The sequence below is a fragment of the Puma concolor genome, chromosome C1 (genome assembly GCF_028749965.1).
Source record: "Puma concolor isolate L17-30 chromosome C1, mPumCon1.1.hap2, whole genome shotgun sequence".
Classification (NCBI taxonomy): domain Eukaryota; kingdom Metazoa; phylum Chordata; class Mammalia; order Carnivora; family Felidae; genus Puma; species Puma concolor.
The window spans coordinates 65,017,054-65,036,888 of record NC_141674.1 but is presented as its reverse complement, the minus strand read 5'-3'; the positions used below and the strand labels follow the sequence as shown (position 1 = coordinate 65,036,888).

The following is a 19,835-nucleotide window of genomic DNA, read 5'->3' as shown; positions in this document are numbered from 1 at the left end:
TACCAGAGGAAGCTGTCCAGCCCTTGCACTAAACCCTTTGTCCTATTTGGAATGTAGATTTGGTGACTAGGGCAGCAGCAGCCATTTTGTTGCAATGAGGAAATACATTAAAGAGGGTGGAACCGAAACACAGGAGTGTGGTTCCTTGATGACACCATTAAGTCACTGTACTACCCCTGGATCATCTATCTCTACTTATTTTTATTCATGTCAAATAAAGCTGTTTGTTTAGGCAACAGCTATTTAGCCATTTCATTTCTTGTAATCACACACATCCCTAACACATATAAACTTTTTGATGATAACCGGTTACTGTGCAGTGCTTTAATGGTCCTATGTCTTTATAAGATCTTATAGGGGTGCCTGGGTGGCTCAGTCGGTTAAGCGGCCGACTTCGGCTCAGGTCATGATCTCCCAGTCCGTGAGTTCGAGCCCCGCGTCGGGCTCTGTGCTGACAGCTCAGAGCCTGGAGCCTGTTTCAGATTCTGTGTCTCCCTCTCTCTGACCCTCCCCCATTCATGCTCTGTCTCTCTGTGTCTCAAAAATAAACGTTAAAAAAAAAATTAAAAAAAAAAGATCTTATAAATGGCAGACATCTTATAGGGTTGTCTGCCATGAAGATAAATGATCCCAAATATATTTGTAATTTTTTTACTTAATTCATTAAGTTATTCCACTCTGAATTATTTTGAAACAATTATTTGTGGAAAGACTAACTGATGATTCAATTGACCCTGCTGTCTCTTTGCTTGGATTTTAAGATCACTTCAGTGTTTTAGTTAACCACAGTCCTTAATATGTACCTTTCCCTTTGCTATCCTGTTTCCTTTCAACTCTGCCATGAATGCTACCCAAATGGGAAATCAAAATAGTTACATCGGTGCAATTTATGTTACATCTCATTCCCAGTGATTTATGCATGCTAATTTTCTTCAAGCACTTTTTCAGTTACTCCCATGTTTGCAGTCAGCTCCAGATGGTTGTGGATCAATGAGCAGTAAAACCTTGTGTCACACGCGGTCACCATCCCAGCCCTAGGCCTTTGTCAAATCCCTTCCAGATGCTTCCTCCATTCAGTGTTTTGCACACAACTACCAGCTTATACTTCTTATTAGGTTAGGTTATTCCCTGACTCGGAGCCTTTAAAGCTCACCCTGCTCATCAAATAGCCTTTCCCCCTTAGCCTAGCACTGCAGTGCCTTCTCCAGTTTGATCTGAGCATATGTCCCCCACACCCTTCTAATACTCACAACTCCATTATATATACCCTACATGCCTTATGTCTACTTACAACCACTTATAATGTACTTCTTTCCCATTTCTGGGTTCCAACTCTTACCTGCCCCTCAAGGGTCTATGTTTCCAGTAAAGTTTTTCCTAATCTTTCCAGGAGGAAGTCACTCCCCTGTCCCTGACTCCTCCTGGCTTATTATACCTCTGTGGGTGGCACTCCTTCCTGTGCTGTTCTCAAGTTATTTATGTTTACATCACTGCCTGCATACAAACTCCACAAAGGCACATTTATCTCTACATCGCCTTTGGATTCCCTACAGTGCCTCGTGGGCCCTTGTACAAGGGAAAGTGCTATCGTCTGGCAAGCAATAGGCCCTCGATAAAAATGTTTGAATGGATGACTATAAAAGAACAGTCATAATAGATAAGATGAATTATAAGATTCCCAGTAGATAAGGACAAGGTTTTGCCTGCAGCCATGGATTTACATTTGATTTGTAGAAGTCAGCAAGGGAAGAAGATAACGTATAGTGGAGATAAAAATACAAGGCCCCACAACTGGCCATTAATGGTAACATTTCTTTCTTGTACATGTGCTCATATGAATCACTTTTATGAATTATCTTAACTATTTGACATCTATTACCCAGTAAAATTACTTTTTAAAAACCACTCCATATAACGCACCATCAGAGTGACTTTCCTTACTTACTCTTTCCTGAGAAACAGAAATGAAGAGATTACAGCTGAACAGAGGTGCTTATCGAACAATAAATGCCTGGAGAAAGCAGCAGTGGGCTCTCTCTTCACTACCTAGAACATGTGAGTGTCAAGGTTTAACAAAGGGACAATACAGCAATCACAAATGCTTCCTCTGGCGTCAGCATCCTAGGTCTGGGCTAAGGCTCCACTGCTCTTGTGGGATCCTGGGCTGGCTATGCTTTCAGGAGCTTCAGTTTTCTCATTTACAAAATAGAGGTGACAATAATACAGGCATGCCTCAGAGATAATGCAGCTTTGATTCCAGACTCCCACAATCAAGCAACTGTTGAAGTCAAACCAGTCAGATGAATATTTTCGTTTCCCAGTGCATATAAAAGTTATGTTTGCACTAATGGTAGTCTAAGTGTGCAATAACATTATGTCTAAAAAATAATCTACATACCTCAAGTAAAAATACTCTATTGCTGGGGTGCCTGGGTGGCTCAGTTGGTTAGTCTGACTCTCAATTTCGGCTCAGGTCTGGATGTCCTGGTTTGTGGGATTGCACTGTCAGCAAGGAGCCTGCTCGGGACTCTCTCTCTCCCTCTCTCTGCCCCTTCCCCGTCATGCATGCATGAAATAAATAAAACAAATAAGAATAAAAACTTAAAAAATACTGCTAACAAATGTTATCCATTGCATGAGCTTTCAGTGAGTTGTAATCATCGATCACAGATCACCATTACAAATAATAAAGAAAATGTCCAAAATATTGCAAGAATCACCAATATGTGACACAGAGACACAAAGTAAGCAAATGCTGTTGGAAAAATGGTACTGATATATTTGCTTGAGGCAGGGTTGCCACAAACCTCCAATCTGTAGAAAACACAGATATCTGTGAAATGCAATAAAATGAGATGTGCCTGTACCTGTCTGATGGAGATTTAGTGAAGATTCATGACCTAAAACATGTGAAGCACTTCGAATAGTACCCAACATATATTTAGTACTCAGAAATTATTAGCTATTGTTTTTTAAGATAACATTACTCATAATTTTTTTTTGTTTTCTTCTGTATTTTCCTGACTGGCAAGTTTTTCATGCCTGTCCTTTTTCTTTTCTTGTCTCCTCTTCCTCCTCCTCTTTCTTCTCTTTCTCTTTCCCCCTTTCTCCTTCTTCTCTTTCTTTCTCCTTCTACTCCTCCTTCTTCTTCCTCTTCATCCCCTTCAGTCACTTAATTTACACTGCCATCCCTCTTTAAAGATATTGATCAATTCTTTGCCTCAATCAGTGTTTAAGATCAATGGAAGACCAACTAGTTTGGTCTTAAATATGAAAAAAATTTAGTTCAATAATTTTACCAAAAATATGATTTTCTTACTCATGTTCCCAATAAGTCTCAGTATAACATATTAAAGTAAATTAAGACCTAGTTCTAGAAGTGTGGAATGTTTGCTGACACTATTTCTGACATTACTGTCAAAATTACTTTTCTGATCAGAGTGTCTCTTGGAAACATGACCAGCTAGAAATGTAGATTGTGTATTGTACATTTTCCGGTCATGAACTGTAGGGCTGAGAGAAGACTTTATAGGAAGCTGTTAGTATGATATGACATTCAGCTACCAACTATCTCTTAGTTTCATTTTACTTTGAAAAAAATTACAAATAAAAACAAGCTGTGATGAAAGCCAGTCCCATAGAAAACAGCACAGGCCTTAACTAAAGTATTCTTAGATAGACTTGTCTGTCAAAGTGCTTGGAACTGAGGCTTCCTTCATGTGACTCTTTCAGATGCGTTCAGTTGGATATTATCTTGATTTTATCTACACCATTTAGTTCATATAAGGCCCTACTTAAGATGATTGGAAGGTCATGAGTTGGGGCTTTTGGGACTCTATTTCACGGATGTCTGAAATAATATCATCAATAGAAAAATATTTTACATTCTTTTGGAGAAGGAAACATGTTCATTGTTTAAGTTCATCCTCATTTTTCCTGTAAATGCCTTCATGAAACATAACAATGAGAATACTGCCTTTACTGGTGTGAGTGCTCTTATCATCAGGCATTGACGATGGGTTTGCCGTATAATTGGCATCAGTTTCCCACTTTGAAAGGAGCTGCGTTCACTGAGTCATTTGGTTTGCTCTGTCTGTGGAGTGTGAACAGCACTGATACTGAGCAAGCTCTGGGTGTGGAGAGGTTGTGAGTTGGTGCTTGCTTGTTACTGAGACAGAACACCAGAATCAGCTACAGATTTGGTATCCACTTGTCCCAGCCCCAAAGCTGTTGTGAGGTTGTTTAGGAAGCATCCTGATTCGCTCCCAGAACACTGGATGCTGCTTTGCTCTATGTGCATTGCACTTTGTGAGCAAATAGCTTTATCTCTCAGTGCTTTTATTTTCCTTTCCATACAAAAGATCAGAGAGTGAAACTGGTGTCAAAACACGTATTTTAGGTTTTAGAGCCCACAATAATAAAAGTAATCTGATTCACATTTTAATTTAGTTCTGGAAATGGGGACTACCATCCATGGAGATGCTCCTCTCCTAAATGAAGCAACAGTACCTTTTCTAGGGCAGCTCGGCCTTGCCAGATCTGCACACAGTAGGATTCCATAAACACTTGTTGCCCAGACAGTGTGATTCCTTATAAGCTGCCCTATATTCAACTCCAAGTAGATATTTCTCATGTGTCCTCTAGGCTCTTCACACTGAGATTCTATCAGTATCAGGTTTCATTCTAGAAGGCACTGTCTACTTAATTTTTTTAAAAAGTGAATTTAAAACAATTCAGAGGGACATATACCCAGCACACACATACACCATTGTCACCCAAGTATCTTCCAGAATACCTCCATAGCCTTTCTTGTTAACTTTTGAAAACTTCTCCTTAAGAGCCTAAATGTCCATCAACTGACAAATGGATAAGGAAGATGTTGTTTATGTATACAATGGAATACTACTTGACAATGAGAAAGAATGAAATCTGGCCATTTGCAGCAACATGGATGGAACTGGAAGGTATTACGCTAAGTGAAATAAGTCAGTCAGAGAAAGACAGATACCATATGTTTTCACTCATAGGTGGATCTTGAGAAACTTAACAGAAGACCATGGGGGGTGGGGGTGGGTGGAAGGTACAGAGAGGGAGGGAGGCAAACCATGAGAGACTCTTGGATACTGAGAACAAACTGAAGGTTGATGGGGGTGGGGGAGAGGGGAAAGTGGGTGATAGGCATTGAGGAGGGCACTTGTTGGGATGAGCACTGGGTATTGTACGGAAACCAATTTGTCAATAAATTATATTAAAAAAAGAAAACTTCTCCTTGACTATATTCTTTTTATTTGTTTTTATTTTTTTATTTTGAGAGAGAGTGGGCATGAGCTGGGGAGGGGTAGAAAGAGAGGGACAGAGAATCCCAAGCAAGCCTGGTGCCATCAGCACAGAGCTAGATGCAGGACTTGATCTCAGGAACTGTGAGACCATGACTTAAACCGAAATCAAGAGTAGGATGCTCAACTAACTGAGTCACCCAGGTGCCCTAATCTCCTTGCTATATTCTGTCTCAGTTACTAAACCCAACAAATAGGAATTAATGAGCCTTTTGGTTACATGAGAATGACTATTTAAATAGGATACAAAAAGCGATGGTATTTAAAGGAAATACAGCTTCACCATGTTACCTATTTACAAATTCATCAACCTCAAGTATTGAGAAGCAATGACAGAATTTTCGACTTAGTAATTTTAGGAGAATGGATTTGGTTGGGTAAACTATTATCAAGTATCTTCATTGCCTTTCTTATGTTTAGGTCAATTGCCAAATCTGCTGAGGGTTTGTGCTGTTTAGATTTCTTTCCACCACCCTGTGCAGTGATGTTAGGGAAGGTGGTGATAATTAACCAATAGCTATGCACTGGCAGTTTAGGGATAAGTGTACTTGTATTTAAATGTTAGTGTTGATTCCTATGAAACTAAGTTAATTAACAAATAATCATTCAGCTTTGCTCATTTACTGGGAGCACAGTATGTACCAGGCAGGTACTGTTCTAGGAATTTGCAATATGTCAGGGTATAAAGTAAAGATCCTTACTTTTTGCTTATTTAGCAGAGTGTCTCGCACCCAATGGTTCTCAATAAATACTTACTAAATGAATAAATTAGGACGGGAAGGTAGAAGAAACAGAAAAAAACTACAGAGAAAAGGAAAATTTGGTTTGACCTATTAACTCCCAGTTTTTTAATTAAAATCTTGATATGCTTGTGATTAATAAGGATGACCTTTTTATTTCTTGACTCATCTTTAAAAGCAGAAATGCTACCAAATATGTTGTAATTCCAAAACCGAACTATGATCTGCATTCTGAAGGAGGACATGTGATTCAGGATGCAGTACTTGCTCCTTTGTCAGACTAAATTTTCAAATTCTATTCCCCAGAGCTTAGCCTGTGTTTGTGTTCACCACTTTTCAAAAGGTGACTTTCCGAGGCAACTGTCCCAGTAATTAGAGGCGTTTATCTTAAAGCTTATTTGATTTTAGCAGTGAGGTTACAGGCTGTCATCCACATTGTTATTGACTCCCTCAATTAGAGGCAATGGCGTTTCACCTCCATGCAAAATATTAGTAAATTAACAATCCCCACTCTGCATTCATTTGGGAAATCTGCTTTGCTTGTGATGACGAACGTGACAAGCAGGGAGTAATCAGAGACACTCTGGTAATACCTTTAAGCCCTGCAAACATCAATTAAAACCCTGGCTCTGCACTTTGCAGCTGGGGGTTTGGTCTGTAGGGTAAATTTCTTTTTTCATGACACAGGCAGAAGTCAGCACTGGTAATTTACAAGAGAAACAAGGAACAATCCTAACAAAAAATAACCAGAGAAACATCCACCCTGATTTTCTTCAATCTTTCCTATTAATGTCTCTTTTAGACCATAAAATGAACTCTGGCACTGTGAACAATTTTCAGATCAGATTTACAATTCTCTGGCATGACAGTTTTGACTCAAAAACAAATCCTAAAAAATTTTTCTTTACAGTGCTATAAAGACTGCAAATAGATTTTTATTCAAGTGCCGTGACTGTCTCAGATCTAAGGGCATCTTAGTCTAATAAAGAGATTTTTTTAAGTCAGGAATTAAGTCATAGGAGCTCTGTGGATGAGCTTCAGTAGACTTACCTAAAATTTGTAAAAAAAAAAAAAAAAAAAAAATCTTTTGTGCATTTTATGAAGACAGAAATGCATCATTTTCATCAGATTGTCTACCGGGCCTCGTAACCCCACTAGACAAGAATCTCTGGTCTGATGAGAAGGACCCAAGGGCTGGAGGAAGAGTTCTGCTATTTTGCTACCATCCAGCTACAATGGAGCTGCACTGATGTTAGTGTCTTCTTCCCATAAAATGTTTTCTTCAGATGGCCAATGATTCTCTTTGTTTCTTCTATTTTAATACTTAAGTCTCCGATGTGATGAGATCACAATTTGGCTGAATCTTCACCCCTAACTTACTGTATTCTAATAACTGTATTAAGTAATGATTCAGTCTTTTCATTGGTACACTGAGTATCATCAACCACAGAAAAAACTAATTATGAAAATATTAATATTAACATTGTTAATGGAGCAAAAAGATCAATGCCTTCCATTTTGAGACAGCATTACTTCTTTGAGCAAGTCAAACACTTAGGAAACTTTTTTGTGCCATTGGAATCTCATTTCCTTATGTGGTACATTGTAATAAAGCCTAACTTACAATTTAAGTCTAATATAACACTATGTCAGGTATGTGTTTTTAACTCTATCAGTTTTATCGGGTTTCCAAAGACACAAGAATTGAGAAGTTGGGAAAGTACTACTTAAAATTATCCAAACAAGGGGCGCCTGGGTGGCTCAGTCAGTTGGGCGACCAACTTCGGCTCAGGTCATGATCTCACCATTTCCAGGTTTGAGCCCCACGTCAGGCTCTCTGCTGATGGCTCGGAGCCTGTTTCAGATTCTGTGCCTCCCTCTCTCTCTCTGCCCCTTCCCTACTCATGCTCTTTCTCTCTCAGAAATAAATAAACATTAAAATTATCCAAACAATTATTTAGAAATACTTTTTTATTTGGGGGCTAAAGAACTTTAAATAAGGTTAAAATTTATCTTTTTTTTTTTTTTTTTGTAAAATCAAACTAAAGTGAAAGTAGTTTCATCATTATGACTTAAAAAGGCAAATCAGGTAAAAAATACTGATTTTTTTTTTTTTCCCATAGGATCGGCACCCAAGAAAAGCCACTTTTTTAAGATAAAGAGGATTTCTAAATGAGAACAGGTTAATTAGACATCTGAAAGATCATTCCTGTAGTGGGCATGTATGTAAAAGTATAGCTAACTTACTGTCATGATGAGCCCCTTTTCCTGGAAGTATTTAATCAATGGAGCAGCGTTCTGCTTGAAGTTCATTAGTCTCCTTTGAGTAGCTTTCAGATTGTCATCCGGCCGCCCCTGTTGCTCTGCACGCTTCAGTAATCTCTCTTTGAGCCTCTGATTGGCACAAGCCAGGAATACCACCAAGTCGGGAGTACAGATCTGCAAAGAGCATCAAACAAGTAGACAAGCATTCAACACACCAACCAATGCAAGTGAGGGCAGTGGCATTCTGTTGAGGCCATCTTTGGCCCTCTATGTCTCTGCCAGTAGGGCTACTGCTCTATACAAGAGCAGGAGCCATGGTTACTATAAAGGCATATGTTGTTTTGTTGTACTTTGCTTTATTGATTATTAGCAACCTTTTGTCTAACAAGTCTATTGACGCCATTTTTCCAACAGATGTGCTCACTTCATGGTTCCGTGTCACATTTTGGTAATTCTTGCAATATGTGAAACTTTGTCATTATTACTCTATTTGCTATGGTGATCTGTGAACAGTGATCTTTGATGTTACTATTGTAATTGTTTTTTTTTTTTCAATATATGGAATTTATTGTCAAATTGGTTTCGATAAAACACCCATTGCTCATCCCAAAAGGTGCCCTCCTCAATACCCGTCACCCACCCTCCCCCCCCTCCCACCCCCCATCAACCCTCAGTTTGTTCTCAGTTTTTAAGAGTCTCTTATGCTTTGGCTCTCTCCCACTCTAACCTCTTTTTTTTTTCCTTCCCCTCCCCCATGGGTTTCTGTTAAGTTTCTCAGGCTATTGTAATTGTTTTGGGGTGCCACGAACCACACCCATATAAGATGGCAAACTTGATCAATAAATGTTGTGTGTGTTCAGACTGCTCTACCCACTGGCCACTCCCTTGTCTTTCTCCATCTTCTTGGGCCTCCCTATTCCCTGAGACACAACAATGCTGAAATTAAGCCATTAACAACCATATAATGGCCTCTAAGTGTTCAAGTGAAAGCTAGAAATGATAGAGCTTAGTTAGGGAGTCATGTCAAAAGCTGAGATAGGCTAAGAGTTAGGCCTCTCGCACTAGTTAGCCAAGTTGTAAATGCAAAGGAAGGAAATTAAAACTGCTACTCCAGTGAGCACATAAATGATAAGAAAGTGAAACAGCCTTATTGCTGACATGGAGAAAGTTATGGATAGAAGATCAAACCAGCTACAACACTCCCTTCAGCCAAAGCCTAATCCAGAGCAAGGCCCTAACTCTCTTCAACTCTGTAAAGGCTGAAAGAGATGAAGAAGCTGGCAGCATAAAAGTCTGAAGCTAGCAGAGGTGGGTTCATGAGGTTTAAGGAAAGAAGGCTTCTCCATAACGTAAAAGTGCAAGGTGAAGCAGCAAGTGCTGATACAGAAGCTGCAGCAAGTTATCTAGGTAAGATAATTAACGTAAGTAGCTTACACTAAATAACATATTTTCACTGCAGACAAAACAGTTATGTCCTTGAAGATGATGCCATCTAGGACTTTCTCAGCTAGAGAGAAGTCAATGCCTGGCTTCAAAGCCTCAAAGGACGGGCTGACTTGGTTGTTAGGAGTTAATGTACCTGGTGACTTTAAGTTGAAGCCAATGCTCATTCACCATTCTGAAAATTCTAGGTCCCTTAAGATTTATGCTAAATCTACTCTGCCTGTGCTCTATCAATGGAACAACAAAGCCTGGGTGATGGCACATCTCTTCAAAACATGGTTTACTGAGTATTTTAAGCATATTCTTGAGACCTACTGCTCAGAAGAAAAGATTCCTTTCAAAATATTGCAATACACCTGGTCACCCAAAAGCTCTAATGGAAATGGACAATGGAATTAATGTTGTTCTCATACCTATTAACACAACATCCATTCTGTAGCCCATGGATCAAGGAGTAATTTCAATTTTCAAAAAGCCTTATTATTTAAGAAATACATTTTGTAAGGCTATAGCTGCCATAGCTAGTGATTCTTCTGATGGATCTGGGCAAACTACATTGAAAACCTTTCGTAAAAGAGTCACCATTCTAGATGCCATTAAGAACATTCATGATTCATGGGAAGAGGTCAAAATATAAACATTAACAGGAGTTTGGAAGAAGTTGATCCCAACCCTCATGAGTGACTTCGAGGGGGTTCCAACTTTGGTGGAGGCAGTAAACTGCAGATGTGGTGGAAAGAACTAGAGACCTAGAACTAGAAGTGGAGCCTGAAGATGCAACTGAATGGCTGCCATCTCCTATTAGATTTTAACGGATGATGACCTACTTATGGATGAGCAAAGAAAGTGGTTTCATGAGATGGAGCCTACTCCTGGTGAGGATGCTGTGAAGATTGTTGAAATGGCAACAGAGGATTTAGAATGTTATACAAACTTAGCTGAAGCAGTGGCAGAGTTTGAGAAGATCGACTCCAATTCTGGAAGAAGTTCTACTGTGGGTAAAATGCTATCAAACAGCATCACATGCTACAAGAAATTGTTTGTGAAAGGAAGAGTCAGTGAAGTGGCAAACTTCACTGTTGTCTTATTTTAAGAAATGGTCGCAGCCACCTCAGCCTTCAGCAACTACCACCCTGGTCAGCCAGCAGCCATCAGTATCGAGGCAAAACCACCCACCAGCAAAACAAGTACAACTTGCTAAAAGCTCAGATGATGGCTTGACTTTTTTTTTTAAGCAATAAAGTATTTAAATTTTTTTAATGGTTATTTATTTTTGAGAGAGAGAGAGAGAGAGAGACATAGAGATAGAGGTGGTGGAGGGGCAGATAGAGAGGAAGACACAGAATCCAAAGCAGGCTCCAGGCTCTGAGCTGTCAGCACAAAGCCCGAAACAAGGATCAAACTCACGAGCTGTGAGATCATGACCTGAGCCAAAATTGGATGCTTAACTGACTGAGCCACCCAGGTGCCCCCAAAAAGTATTTTTAAATTAAGGTATGTACACTGGTTTTTTAGGCATTATGCTACGCGCACTCAGTAGACTACAGTCTTGTGTAAACATAACTCTTAAATCCAGGAAAACAAAAATTTAATCTGACCTGCTTCATTGTAATACTCACTTTACTGCAGTGGTCTGGACCTGAACCCACATCTTTCAGATACGCCTGTAGTTCATATAAATGGCATTCCCCAATCCACAGAGCTATTTGCAGTGGCTTCCATATTTCTGGAAAATACTTTTCTAGACTACTTGTCTACTTCTAAATACTTGTGTATGTTGAAACAAGTTTCTAGGTTGAATTAAGAGCAATATAGGCAATGGGGCACCTGGGTGGCTCAGTTGCTTAAGCATCCGACTTCAGCTCAGGTCATGATCTCACAGTCCATGAGTTCGAGCCCCACATCAGGGCTGTGCTGACAGCTCAGAGCCTGGAGCCTGCTTCAGATTCTGCGTCTCTCTTCTCTCTGCCCCTCCCCTGCTCATGCTCTGTCTCTCTCTGTCTCAAAACTAAATAAAAACATTGAACAGAAAAAAAGAGCAATATAGGCATAACTTTGCCAAAGGTATATTGTAAAATCCCCTATTTTAGAGGGGACATGACTACTGGGCCACAGATATTGTCTACAGTAATTAAGTACTGCTCCTCTTAATGTTACTTGCTGCCCTTTTAGAAGTATTGGCTGTATGCAATGCCCAATGCTAAGTTATTTTCTTATGATATTGCTAAACTTTGCAATAATCTGCAAGGTTAATATTATCTCCAGTTTAAGATAAACAAACTGAGGCTCTGAGAAATGAGGTACTTGTCTGAGGTCACAAGGTCAGTAAGGTCAAAGCTGATATTTGAACCCAGGTCTGTCTGGTTGAAGGCCTGTGTTTCTTCTACTATTACTAAGAACCAAATAACCCCAAAGCCTTCACAAGTTTCTGAAAATATCAACAAATGACTTGAAAACAACCTATGAAATAAATGGTTCTTGTTAACTCAAGTACAACCAGTACTGCATTTAAAAGACAACATGGCCATAGAAAATGAATATAGTTTCTTGTTGAGGATGTGACAAGACAAAATGGCAATTTTGCATAGTGGTTTAAAGAAATGATTCCAATTATTTTTGTCTCCTTACATTAGTATATTATTTGGGCATATACCCCAATAAATATAAAATATGCACATATTACCATACTAATATAGGATGTATGTTATAAAATATACACAAGAAATGCAATTTAAAAAGAATGAGATATAATAATTGTAATTCTAACATTTTTTCCCCACACCACAGTGGTTTGCCGTGTACACTTTAAAGACCACTGGTTGGAAAATGGACTCTGGAGGCTGGAAATATGCACTCCAGTTTTTGCCCTAGGACTTGCCAACTGAGTGATAGGCATATGGTTTAATTTTGTAAATCCTCTGTGTCTTGATCTATCAACAAAGATACACAGACCTACCTTGCTGAGTTACTATAAAGATTAAGTAAGATAATGTATGCGAAATACACAGCACATGGTAAGTGCTCAGTAAATTTTAGCCATGTTTATTATCTCTTGGCTTTCATGAGTGTAGGTTGTCCCGGTTTTCTTTTAACTTTTTGCTATTTATTTATTTGTTTATTTATTTTCTTTGCTCACATTTTTTCCTCCTTAAGCCCACGAGTGGGCACCTTCCTTGAGGCTTAGATCATGTTTTTAGGTCATGTCTCCAGGTCCTCATTCTCTTCTCATTCTCTCAGTTCTCTTTTACTGCACTTTTCAACTACTACCCTTAGTGGATGGATCCTGAATCTACATTTTCAGCACTGACTTTCAACAGAATCCAAGTCCTGTATTTTCTTTTTTTTTAATTTTTTTTTAACATTTATTTATTTTTGAGACAGAGAGAGACAGAGCATGAGTGGGGGAGGGGCAGAGAGAGAGGGAGACACAGAATCTGAAACAGCCTCCAGGCTCTGAGCTGTCAGCACAGAGCCCAATTGCGGGTCTCAAACTCATGGACCGGGAGATCATGACCTGAACCGAAGTCAGACACTTAACCGACTGAGCCACCCAGGCGCCCCCAAGTCCTGTATTTTCAAATGCTTTGTATGATGGCTCTACCTGTAAGTCTTTTTTTGGGGGGGGGGTAGGTATTTTTTTTAAAGATTTTTTATTATTATTTTAGAGAGAGAGAGTGAGCAAGCAGGGGAGAAAGGCAGAAAGAGAGAGAGAGAGAGAGAGAGAGAGAGAGAGAGAGAGAGAGAGAGAGAATCCCCAGCACGCTCCACACTCAGTTTGGAGCCCCATGTGGGGCTGGATCCCACGACCCTGGAATCATGACGTGAACTGAAATCAAGAGTCAAATATTCAATGACTGAGCCACCCAGGCACCCTTCTACCTGTTAAGTCTTAATGTTATTTGTGGTTTAGAAAGGCCAAAATCAATCTCAGCATCTTTTTCCGTAAATGAAATTCCTATCCTGCTTGCTTATTTAATTATTCAATTAATTAATTAATTAATTTTATTTTTATGGTATTTTTTATAGTAGCAACACTACTTTCCTAAATCTCTTAGTTAGGAGACTTAGTATCATTTCTAACCTTACTCATCAAAACTTTCATGTCTCCAAGCTATCAGCACTGCCTATGGATTTGGTCTTTGAAATACCACTCAGACTCCCCTTCTTTCAGTTCCCACTGTCGTTGTGTAAGCCACACATTAGCATAAGTGATTAAGAGCATGAATTTTAGAATCAGATCATCCTGAATATGAATCCAGAATCTGCCATCTATTAATTTTTGTCCTTTGAGCAAATGGTTCATTTTCTCTGAGCTTCAGTTTCCTCAACTGTAAAGTGTAAGACTCTCTTTGTAGTTTAGTTATTTCTTAATTAAAAAAAATAACTGCTAAATAGCTTTTGAAAAGCCTTAATAATTTAGAAAATCACTTTATAATTTTAGTGTGATATATGACAAAGAGATTATCTGAAGTTAAAACCTTTATTTTATCAAATATTATATGGGAAAATATTTGTTTAATAAAATCGTTGGTAATATTTGGCCTCACTCAACATAAAAAATGACATTCTTTTAAATTTACTTTAAATAAATTATATTAGGAAGAAGACAATTTTGACAAGTAAAATATTGTATTATGCTTGGTTTGGTCATGATGTATATGAAAATATGGAAAAAATCCTGAATTACTAGCTCAATATTAAATGCAGAGAAAAACTTCTTGGCTTTTTAAATTCTTGCATTTTGTACTGAAATTCTTGTATTCTGCATTTAAACAAATGAAATGGTTTACTTTAATATATTTTGTGTTTTGTTTCAGACTACAGTGTAAGTGCTTCTCCCTACATAACACAATGAAGTAATGGATAGACTCATATATGTAATCACCATTGTATTTTGTCTTTTACTCTTAGGTTCTGAAATATTAGAGACAGCTTGAAATTTACGTAAGACTTTTTCAACTTTGAATAAAATTGCATTTTTTTTAATTAAAAGACTTAAAAAAAAACTTTAGGGGCACCTGGGTGGCTCAGTCAGTTAAGCACCCATGTGTGAGCAGGGAGGGGCAGAGAGAGAGGGAGACATAGAATCTGAAGCAGGCTCCACGCTCTGAGCTGTCAGCAGAGAGCCCAATGTGGGGCTTGAACTCACGAACTGTGAGATCATTTACCTGAGCCGAATTTTGACACTTAACCAACTGAGCCACCCACGCACCCCAACAGTAGCCCATTTTAAAGGAAAAAATATTTGAATTGTTTATGTTTTTTTCCCCAAATAGAAGCAAACACCACTCTATTCCAAAAGATGTGAAGTCCTAGAAAGTTTTCATAAAATTCACTTGTGAAATGTTGAAAAGTATCACCAAACAAAGTGGATCTTCGGCATACTTTTTCTTGCCCTAAGTTCTCAAAATATAGTTGCTGATTCAATGAATGAGTGAATAAATTAGTCTTTGAGAACAAAAACTCAGATACTACCTTTGTCTACATGGAAGTAAGCTTCTCAATTGCTGATAGTATTTCTCCTAATGAATCAACTAAATCAATTTTTTTCCCTATCATTATATACACATGTGAATTTTCCTCTGCACATTGACTTAAAGTCCCTTACCTAAATGATTACTCTGTTAAAAAGGATTTGTGCCTGCCTTTGATAAGCAAAGACATATTCACCAAGTCAAACTGCCCAGTGAGTTTGCTTTATACTCCCTGTTCCTGGGGTGCCTGGGTGGCTTAGTTGGTTAAGCATCTCACTCTTGATTTTGGCTCAGGTATGATTTCATACACTGTTCATGAGATTGAGTTCTGTGTTGGGCTCTGGGCTGACAATGCGGAGCCTGCTTGGGATTCTCTCTCTCTCTCTCTCTCTCTCTCGGAATAAATAAATAAACTTAAAAAAAAATACTCCCTGTTCCTAATTATCAGTACTTTTGACTGGCCTATTCTTTATGAAGATATGTCAGAAGGCCTACACTCCATAATTCAGATCCCACTGTCAGAAACCAGGAAGCAAAGTACTAAAGACATAAAATTTTTAAAAATTTTTCTTAAAAAGAAAAGAAATAGAATATCATAACTGGAACACAAACTGGATTCACAGAAACTAAAGGATGGAAAAAAACTTGGGAGGTTATCTGACCCAGATTAATGCAAAACCTGTAATTATTTCCACAGTCCCTTGACAAGTGATTTTCAAAGTTGGGCATTTGAACTTGAATGTTCTTGTGAGCATTTCTTGGGATAGGCACCTCGTAGTTATGAGGCAGCCCTTTTCGTTATGGGAAGGCTTAATAACTGGGAAGTCCTTTCTAATATTGGGTTCAATTTTCCTTCCCTATTCTGCCTACAGCGAAAATGTAAAATAAAAAAATTATTCAAATTATTCAAATTATTGAACACACTGCATTATCACAGAATCTAGATTAGGTCGTTATAGGAAAAAAGGATAGATAACTGTACTTCACTAACATTTAACATGGAAATACTTTCTGGGCAGAGTTTTAAACAGACTAGGGGACTGGGAGACAAAAACTGGAATGGGTCCCACCATGGAGATGTTCTAGAAACTACTACTACTGCCCCCTTTTGGTTGGACTCCTAAAGGGCTATATCAGAGTATGTGTGAACAAGCCTCATAGGACTAAATCCTTTTAGAATCACCCCAAATTCTCATTATATTAGGTGATTAAATGTATTCAACAGCCAATTAGGCATAGCTGAAAAGAGAACGAGGGAACTAAAACAGCAGAAGAAAATATCCAGAATGAAGCAAGGGGAAGTGAGGGGTAGGAAAAGTACAGAACATAGCAAAAGAGAAATATAAGAGAATGGTTAGAAAGTTCTAGAGTAAGAGAGAAAATGAAGAAGCAATCTTTGACAATATAATAGCTAAGAATTTTCCAAACTCACAAATAGTATCAAGTCTCAGATTCAAGAAGCAATCTAAAAGCCAAGCAGAATAAACAAAAAACTCAGATCTAAGCATATTATAGTAAAACTGCTAAAAGTTTAGAAAGACAAAAAGACCAAATCAAAACAAACAAACAAAACCTTTAAAGCAGCCAGAGAAAAAGAAACGAAAGATTCTCTTCAGAGTAGCAACAAAAAACAGCTGTATTTTCAAAAGAAACAATGAAGCTAGAAAACAATGAAATGCTATCTTTAAAGTGTCAATACAAAATAACTGCCAGCCTTGGTTTCTATATGCAATAAAAATATCATTCAAAAATTAAGAGTAAATGCAGATATTTTCAAACAAAACCTGACAGAATCCGTCATCGGAGATTCTATACTAAAATATTAAAGAACATTCTTAGGTAGAAGGAAAATTACCCAAGATAGAAGTTGGTCCAGAGGAACAAATGAAGAACAATGAAGTGGTAAATATATGGGTCAACCTAAATGAATAGTGACCATATAAAAGAATACTAAAACTATTTTGTGGTATTTAAAAAAGAGATTAGTCATGAGGCAGGGACATGAAGTTCAATTGTTTTAAGGTCTTGTTCAGGAAGTGGCAGAAATACTGAATTCTATGAGACATTAAGTTAAGGACGCATGTGGTGATCCCTAGAACAGGTGTCAGCAAATTTTTTCTATAAAGGACCAGATTATGAATATTTTAGGCTTTTTGGGCCATATGGTCTTGTAGCATGAAAGCAGCCATAAAGCTGTCAGTGGGGCCTAGGGAGAATCTACAGGAGGAGAGCAAGCCAATAAAGTTACAGTGTCCAGTTAGTCCTTGGGACCCGCAACTGGGACCTCCATCCTTCTGGGCCTTCTGAGCAGCATGTGTGAGGAGCCTCTGTCCACCAGATCCTGTCCCCTACTGGTCAAGAGTTGCCCCTGGCATATCACCTCCCCGCTACTTTCACACTGTGTATGGGTGAGTCCCTGGGCAGGAAGCCAGACACACCCAGTGAGTAATCACACATTACAATGGCACGAAACTGGTCACAGCAGCAATGGCCAAGTAAAAGGTGGGCTGCGAGAATGAATATAAGATTGGGCATCAGAGGTACTTGATACAGTTGCACTCTTGAAATAGAAAGATACAGAAATGCTAAAAGGAAAAGGATGGAAAAAACATACCATGGAAACATTAGCCAATAGAAAGGTGGTAAAACTATACAAATATCAAACCCAATTTGACATTTAACCGGCAAAGGAAAAAATAAACTGAAAGTATCGAGGAGAGTAGACTTTGAAAGTTCTCATCATGAGAAAAACAGGTTTTGTAACTGTGTATGGTGATAGATATTAACTGGATTTATTGTGATCATTTGGCATTTATAATTATGGAATCATTATGCTGTATACCTGAAATGAATTAATGATATGCCAATTATACCTCAATTAAAACAACTGAAAAAAATAAATAAAATGCCTAATAATACATTTCCTACCAAAAAAAAAAAAAAACAGGCAAAATAAACAGACATTTCTTAAAAGACATACAAATGGCCAACAGGTACATAAAAAGGTGTTTAGCATCACTAATCATCAGGCAAATGCAAACCAAAACCACATCAAGATATCACTTCATACCTGTTAGAGTAGCTATTACCAAAAGACAAAAGATAGCAAGTTTTGGGAAGGATATGGAGGAAAGGGAACCCTTGTGCACTGTTGGTGGGAATGTAAATTGATACAGTCACTGTGGAATACAGTACAGATAGCCCTCAAAAAAAAAGTTAAAAATAGCACAAGTTCATAATCCAGAAAACCCACTTCTGGGTATATATATATAAAGGAAACAAAATCAATATCTCAAAGAGATATCTGCACTCCCATAATTATTTAGCTTTAAAAAAGTAGGAAATCCTACCATTGTGACAACATGGATGAATCTGGAAGACATTACATTAAATGTAATAAGCCAGATACAGAAAGGCAAACACCACATGATCTCACTTACACGTGGAATCAAAAATAGTCAAACTCACAAAAGAAAACAGTAAAATGGTGGTTGTCAAGGGCTGGGTGGAGAGGGAAATGAGGACATGTTGCCCAAAACATACAGGGAATCAGTCATGCAAGATGAGTAAGTTCCGAAGATGTATAGAACAGCAATGTGACTATCGTTAACAGTACCAATTAATATTGGTACAATTAATATACCTGAATTTTTGCTAAGATGGTAGATCTTAAGTGTTCTTACCAAAAAAAGGAAAAAACAAGAAGAAAGGAAAAGAACAAAACGAACAAATAAATGGTAACTATCTGAGGTGGTGGGTATGTTACTAGATTGTGGTTATTATTTCACAATGTATACATATACTGAAACATCAAGTTGTGTACCTTAAATAGACACAATTTTTATTTGTCACTTATACTTCAATAAATGTGAAAAAAACTGAAAAAATGTCAGACAAGTATAGACTTTATTTTTTTTTTTAATTTTTTTAATGTTTATTTTTGAGACAGAGAGAGACACAGCATGAGCAGGGAAGGGGCAGAGAGAGAGGGAGACACAGAATGTGAAGAGGCTCCAGGCTCTGAGCTGTCAGCACAGAGCCCGACGCGGGGCTCGAACTCATGAACTGTGAGATCATGACCTGAGCCGAAGTCAGATGCTTAACCGACTGAGCCACCCAGGCGCCCCAAGTATAGACTTTAGAGAGAGAAGTATTACTAGAGTTAAAGAGTGTCATTTCATTATGATAAAAGGTTTAATTATCTAGGAAGAAATAATAGCCTTAATTTGCATGACCCAATAATATAGGTTCTCAGTATTCAAAGCTGAATTTAAACAGAACTAAAAGAAGAAGGTCAAAAATCCACAATCATAGTGGGAGATTTTAATATATCTTTCCAAATAACTGATAGAACAAGTAACCAAAAAATCAGTAAGGATAGAGAACTTAATATGATTAACAACTATATGTGTGTATATATATATATATGTGTGTGTGTGTACATATATATGTGTACATATATATGTGTACATCATATATATACATGTATATATATATGATGTACACATATATAGTTGTGTGTGCGCGTGTATACACACACACACACAAAACACTACAACTACCAAGTTGAATATAAA

The 19,835-nt window shown here is 38.0% G+C and overlaps 1 protein-coding gene across 3 annotated transcripts in view; it reads right to left on the bottom strand.

The window, feature by feature from the left end:
* Positions 1-19,835, bottom strand: part of AK5 (adenylate kinase 5) — a 259,870-nt gene that overhangs the window by 187,145 nt on the left and 52,890 nt on the right. For all 3 annotated transcript variants that reach the window (XM_086717334.1, XM_086717332.1, XM_086717333.1), the window contains exon 6: positions 8,324-8,515. In XM_086717334.1, the coding sequence (XP_086573460.1) occupies positions 8,324-8,515 (192 nt within the window). The remainder of the gene's footprint in view (positions 1-8,323; positions 8,516-19,835) is intronic.